This window comes from Pterocles gutturalis, unplaced genomic scaffold (assembly GCF_000699245.1).
Source record: "Pterocles gutturalis isolate BGI_N339 unplaced genomic scaffold, ASM69924v1 scaffold21507, whole genome shotgun sequence".
Lineage (NCBI taxonomy): Eukaryota > Metazoa > Chordata > Aves > Pterocliformes > Pteroclidae > Pterocles > Pterocles gutturalis.
Window position 1 is genome coordinate 9,611 of NW_010110749.1, and position 7,108 is coordinate 16,718.

The 7,108-nt window shown below is 41.5% G+C and overlaps 1 protein-coding gene across 1 annotated transcript in view; it reads right to left on the reverse strand.

The window, feature by feature from the left end:
* CDHR1 (cadherin-related family member 1) overlaps nucleotides 1-6,685 on the reverse strand; it is a gene marked incomplete at its 5' end in the record, with an annotated part of 11,687 nt that extends 5,002 nt beyond the window's left edge. Inside the window, 3 exons of the mRNA XM_010073520.1 lie at nucleotides 2,647-2,901; nucleotides 3,806-4,034; nucleotides 6,618-6,685. Coding sequence (XP_010071822.1) covers nucleotides 2,647-2,901; nucleotides 3,806-4,034; nucleotides 6,618-6,685 — 552 coding nt within the window. The remainder of the gene's footprint in view (nucleotides 1-2,646; nucleotides 2,902-3,805; nucleotides 4,035-6,617) is intronic.
* Nucleotides 6,686-7,108: the final 423 nt, after the last annotated feature.

Here is a 7,108-nt window from a genome sequence, read left to right on the forward strand (position 1 = left end):
CATACGGGTTAAAAAAGAGTGTCTTTTTTTAGCATATGTTTCTTATTCTGTTGAGAAAGGATAGGAGATTAACAGACACCACTCAATACCAATTTCCATAAAACCAGACTCAGTTAAATTAAAAGGTCTCTAGAATTTTTTATCACTGTATTATTCCAAGAGCAAAAGGTCCTTTTGATGTGCAATACTGCTGAACTTAGCCACAAGGCATCTATCTCGAAGGGCACAGCCTTGCACTAATTGCAATGGTAAATGTTAATCAGAAAATATGCCTGTTTAATTTCTTGGTGTGATTAACACCACAGAAACCTCTAGAGGATGTGTTCAAAAATATCCTCTTTATCCAAAACCAGTAATACAGAAGTGCCCACCAAACAGCTAACTAAAAGAGACTTTGTACAGCTGGAGCACAGAGAGATGAAATGTACATTTCTAATAGCCTCTGAGAGTTCGTATGTGTGTGAGTGTGCGCATGCAATGTCCCTGTACCAAGAGACTGTTTTCTTCACAAAGAGTTAACAGTGACTGTGCTGTCTCTGAAACATAGGGAGTGACCAATGGTTTTGTACACCAGAGCTGCATCTCACTCGTGTGCAAGCTGAAATTTGGGAGTGTTTTTTTCAAGTAGATGTGATGCTCTTGGATAAAAAAACCCAACCCAAATCATTGCAATCAATGGAAGAAGTAAGGGAGAAATGCACAAAAGCTTATGGAGGATGTGACATTAGGTTAGTAATGCAGATACTGCTGATCAAGTGAAGAAAGATGCTGTTGCTATCTCGGGCTCTGTGTTAGGACTTGACTTCGAGAAGAGGATGGGAAGAAGGAAAAAACTGTGTCTGAGAGGAATCCAAATCTTCACAGGCCTCCCTGCTTCCTCTTTAGACTTCACCTGGAGGGGCTCTCCCTCACTTTGCGCCAAAACTGTACCCCTGGAGAGGGACAAAAGGAAGCAGAGTGGGGACTTTCTACAAGACACCTTTTTCAGCAGGTGCTGATGTTGCTTCAAGCACTAGAAGGAAATCCATGAAACTCTTTAACTCAAAGCATCAGCTGCTCTTGTTTTCCTTCCAGATGTCCTTCATCAGCTGGCTTAGGGACAAATCTTCTCCCCCAGCAGAGGCAGCGTGGGGCACCCTCCTTTGCCTTGGCACCCCTCAGCCCTGTACCTAAGCTCTGCATGCTAAGAGGGAGGTTCCCAGCTCATCCAGTGGAGGAGGGAAAGCTGGAGGCTAGATGCCAGGGGACAGTACTTGAGGCCACCTGGTGCCACGCACTCTTGAAATGGGCACCCAGGGAGAAGGCTGGAAGCAAGGCAGGGAGCGTGGGCGCTCCCACTCTTGCCTGTGGGTAGCAGTTCTTATTTGTTGTATGAGAAACACCAAAACTTATGGTTTCCATGGGAAATCAAAGTGTTAAGCAGTTTATTTCCCTTGTATCAGCAAAAATGGCTAAATCTCTAGACTTAACGACAGAGACCCAGCACGTACAGCTCCCCAGCTCCCTGAGTCCTCCAGCAGTCCTGGTGCAGCAGGCACTGACAGCAGAGACCAGGAGTTACTCCTGCACTGCTGTGGCGACATTTACCCTGCTGATGAGCACAAGTGTTCTCTGCAGACACCTTTTAACTTACAGCAGGCTCTGAACTGTATACCTGAAGTATCATATAAATGCACCTGATAAGGAGTATCAGTGGAGTAAGAGGAGACAGAGAAAACAGGGAAAGATTGTAACAGACAAAGGAGCAGTGGGTGCATTTTGATCAAACAAAGAGAAGGCTAGCTGCTGTTTGTGGGAAGAGATTGGCATCTTTGCTCAGTATCTGTGTGGTCCAGAGGCTGTCAGGCTAATGATGTGTTTCTCATCTACTTTAAAGCCCATTTCCTCCCTGCTGGTACCTACTGAAAGGCATGGCAAGGCAGTTACAATAAATAAGAATCATGCAAGCATGCACTGCTCACCATAAATTGCTGCTTGTTCTTTGGTTGATGTAAAAGTTGGACTAACAGGAAACTCTCAACCCATGTGTGCTATCTTTTAGAGTCTTCTTGTTTGGCTTCTTAATAATACTGCAATTATTAAACTCACATCCAAAATTCCATGTACTTTAAAGTATTTCTGTGAAGTTTTCTCACTTTTCCTATGTCACTTATGTTAACTTGCAAAACTGGTCTCATATATTTCACTCTGACCCCAATTAATTTCCAGTCACTTTTTGTAGGCAAAAAAGATTGTTTTCTTAGCCTGAATGAAAACAAGAAACCAGAAATCTAGCAGTCAGGATTTACCTTTACTCTCAGGAGTCTGTAGCCCTTAATTTGCATCTGTGTCTGACAATCAGATACAAGAAACTCATCTCCCAATCACATTATGCTTCTACCTTTGTACCTTGGCAATTTCTCTCATAAAAATGTCTTTTACATTTGTGGCTGCAGAATCCAGCTTCACCACAAGGCTCTAGGAACACTCTACAAAACAGAGGTAGCAAGAAAGAGGAAGCAGTGGCTGGCAATTTTTTGGCTGTTAATTTCAACTCCTGAAGTACTTTTAAAGTAGTCTCAGAAATGGAGCAAGCAGTGACTACTCTTTGGTGCCTCTCAGGGATCATCTCACATGATCCCTGATTTTTTTACAACATTTTCTTACCTCCTCTGTGATATCAATCTTCAGAACTGCCGTCGTACTGAAGGATGGGGAGCCTCGGTCTTTGGCCTGCACAACCACTGACCATATGCAGTCTTTGTTCTTTGTGATGTTGTGGATGATGTCCAGGGAACGGATATAGGATTTCAGCTTGATTTCCCCAGTGCTTTGGTCTATATCAAACACATTGGCTGGATCTGCTTGCATGATGGAATAATCCACGATGTTGTTGGGTTCTTCTGCATCTTGATCTATAGCCTGGTAGGGGAAGTGTAAAGAACAAAGATGTTATTGTTTGCATCTTTGCCTGAAGATAAAGATAAAAGTTTCTAAAAGTTTCTGAGCATTCATTTCTGATAATATCCATGCTGTGAGATGACTGGGCTGTTTTTGTTTTATCTTGGAAACAATTTCCCCTTTTCTGGTATCAGCTATGCCACATTTTCTAGTGAAAAACAGCAGGACTAGAGTTCTTTTTGTATAAGCAATTGAGAATCTATTTGAGATTAAATAAAATCAGAGGAAAAACTGAACTGTAACAAATCTGTACAATGCAAATCGTCCACTGCTGGGGAGTTTCTCACACAGTGTGGGGAACAAATATGAATAGAGACCAATGGGATTAGCACCACACTACAAACTATAGCTGCCTTGATTTTTTGTACTGTGGTATTTATTCTGCTAACATTAGGTGTTGTGTAATCAGACTTCACTATACACATTCAAATGTGTGACATAGGATGTCCTGCTCCCTTGCCTGTGAATTGTTATTGCATGGTTCTGCAATTCTGCAGAGCGAAGGGAAAGAAGTTGTGTGTTTGAGCAAAAAGGTATGCCAGGAAGGCTGAGTATTCAGAACCCTGTACTTTCATTCGCTGATCTTATTTGGGCTTCTTACGATCACTCTATAATCTAGGATCCTCCACCAGCTGATGGTTCAAATACTGTAACAGAACTTTATCTTTTGCCTACAGAAATTATTTCTCCTTCTCAGCAGTCTCTACATACTGTCATTCCATGCATTACATATAAATTGGTGTGCAAAATAAAGCCTGGGGAAAAGCCATGTTTCAGGCATCTGTCATGATCCCTGAGCAATAACCAGCAGAGCTGGGGCTTTTCCCAAGCACTCGGCTTTGTGCCACGCTCTGTGGTCTCTCACCTCTATCTTCACTGGTGACCCGATGATCATTGTCTTTTCCTGGATGTTTTCATTGAACTCTGGAGAGTGGTCATTGACATCGAGCACAGTGATAAACACTTCAGCCAGGCTGTATTTCCCGTCTGTGTCCTCTGCCTTCACATAGAAATTATACTTTGAGTTTACTTCAGCATCTAACACAGCCCAGGGCTGGGTGTAAATTATACCTGTTGATGGGTGGACTAGGAACCTGGAAAAAAAGCATGGAAAGACTTTGGAGGGTTTTTTTTTGGTCACTTAATGTGTGTTTACAGCCTGGGGCAAAGGTGGGCTCTAAACATTGAAATGCTGTGCCCAAAGATTGGTACTCTTCACCTAACTCCTGTCTGGCTGATGTTTCCAAATCATTCACTCTACCTATTTTTTAGCTAGGTCCTTTAGGCTTGAAAACAAGAGACCTATCAGTGTCTGGTGTTTTTCTATCTGTTGTGCATTAGCCATTTTAGCTGCATTTACAGTTAAAGCCTTCGTCCTCAGTAAATACTCAGTGTGATGGCCTTCTCCCAGAGTGATTTCCTTGCATTAAAATGTGTAAGGAACTGCCTGTTTTTGTTCACTTAATAAGTACAATGTATTAGATCATGTCCTGCATAAATTAAGATTCATTGATATCACCTCAATAGCTAAGGAAAGCATGCTGCATATCATATTTAAGCTCTTCATTCCTCAGAAAGGGTTAGAAAAATGGCTGCTCTCAAATTCCCCAAAGTGCAGGGCAAATTATCTCCTCCAAAAATAATCACTTTACCATAGACTGGCACTGGGGTGGAGTGGGTGTTCAGATTTATCTGTAGAAAGTTCAATTCTACACATTTGTAATTACTAAGACACTGTCAAAAGTGTCAGCCAAAAGCTTGGATTTATAGAGAAAATAACAACACAGTGTCTTTTTAAAATGGACTGACAGTGTAGGCTCCAAGCAGCAGGGTTTTTACCTGATGAAAGGTTTTATATACCCTTTAATTAATGTACAAGATAACAAAATATTTTCTGTATTCCAACTGTGAGCACAATTGAGAGTGATTATAAAAGGAGCACTTAATAATCCAGAATCTTCAATTGTTTTCATTACCCTGTTAAATACAAATACAAGTCATGATGAAAGCCAAGACCTGGAAGTGGAAAGAGCTGTGCAGACTCTTGGTAGAAGGCAGCACCTGTGCTGAGTGCCTCCTTAGCACCCAACCCAGCGTAACCATGCAGAGAGGACTCTCATCACCCCGTTTTTAGTGGAAGAATAGAAGCACTGAGATGTGAAGAGATTACAGCAGTGTACCCCACTCCCACTGGCAGCTTGGATGTAGGATTACCAGCATAATGGTTTTATCTTCAACAGTTAACATTATTCCTCTTGCTCCAGTTCAACTTATCTTTCTGCCAATGCAATTGCATATCCACTGATGTAACCCCTGAGACAGAAAAAATCGTGCCTCTAATAGAAACTCAAATCTGCATTAAACTGTGTGTTCAGCAGATCTGGAGGTCCCAGGGCTAGGAAATCAAGCCAGCCTTACAGAGCCATGCCACTCAGTCACAAGAAAAAAAAAATCATACTTGAGATGGAAAAAAAAAGTCTTCATATCTTGATTTCCTCATTCATCAGCGTAAGAACAGTGAGTCTGAGCATCCCCATAACTCCAACCAGAATGAAGTTGCACTCACATTTTTTTCTAAATCCTTCGTCAACAACCTTCACAAGCTTCTTTGCACCAGCTGCTACATTTTAAACCTAAGAGGTCTGCATGCACAGCATGACCTTTGCCTGCTTGCCTCTAAGCAACTAGGTTATGGACTTAGCGAAAAGCTCAAAATAATCCATCCTGGAAATGCTCCCATATGTGTATCCTTCTGCTACAGAAGAGGTTCACCCTTAACATCTTGAATTTTGGACTTTGATTTTGCCTCCTGAGTGGCTTTCACCTTAACAGGAAGAGTTCACCTTTAACTCCAGGTGGATAAAGTATGGAGAAAACCAGATCCTGGGGATGAGTGCCTGAAAAGCTCATTAATTTGCGATACTCTATCCTGCAGCCTCACCATGTCCAGGAGCTGCAGGTTCCAGCAGCAGTAGCTGTGATGACCAGTGATGCTGGGAGCCCAGCCAACGGGCCCGGGCAACTGCTGGGATGGAAGCAGTGTGGGAAAAAAACAGTGTTTCAGAATTTTCTTACCCCAGCACTGTCCCCAAAGACCAGGAGAGGAAGCTAGGCATCATTACAAAATCAAGTAAGCATCGGTTTACCTTTCTGATGCAGGATGATTTGGTTTAAATACACAAAATGCTTTGAAGACCCAATGCAGCTGACCTCCAAAGCTAAAGTTTATATTCTTGAAAGTCTTGTCTTTGATTTATTTTGACAAGGCTTGAAACTGAACTATTTGTACAGCTATGTGGAATGCGAAAGCGACAGAGTAAGTCATTGACTTTTCACAACAACTAGACCAAGCAACACTTACAAGCATTTTTCAAATGGTGATTGAACAGAACCTGTGTACTGGTGCTTCATCTGCCTTATGTCTCTTTGGGGGCTTCTGGGTAAAATTCCATGGGTTCATCAAGCAGATGTTTAACAATTACACTAGTTTTTCTGCTGTTGTTTTCACTGAACTCACAAAGAATGTGGCATAAATGTCCTTGGAAACAAGCAAGTCAAGAATGAGCCTGTTCTTTTTTTAAAAATTCTTTTAAAACTCTGCTTAGAGGTTATGTAGTGGTTAGTTGGTTTTTTTGTTTGTTTGTTTGTTTGTTTTTTTGTTTTTTTTTTTTACTTACAGATCTGCTCCTGTTCCATAGATAGAGTACTTAACTTCTCCCCAAAGCCCTGAATCTGGATCTGTAGCCTTAAGAAAAGAAAATAAGAATCATCTTTTACTAAATTGCAAAAATAAATGTTTCTTTTTTCTTTTAACAACAGGCCATGTAAAAACCAAAATGCTTTTCCCTGTTCTTGACAACACTTTTCAGGGGGATATCACATAAACAAATGTGCACCTAGAAAACAGCAAAAATCTAACACAAGGAAATGTCCCTGGCTGTCCCAGAGAAGCTGCTAAAATGCTGCCTGTCTTCTGGCCAGGCTGGTGCCCAGAGGCTCTAGCCCGGACAAAGCCACTAGATGGCTCTGTCTATTGAAATTTAACACGTTCACCCTTTAATAGAGATGAAACTAATCCCAGTAACGCGTATAAACTGCCCATTCTGAAGCCTTCCTAATTATCAGTTAAATATTAAAGTATATTCCCTAAACAAAATGATTGACTTCA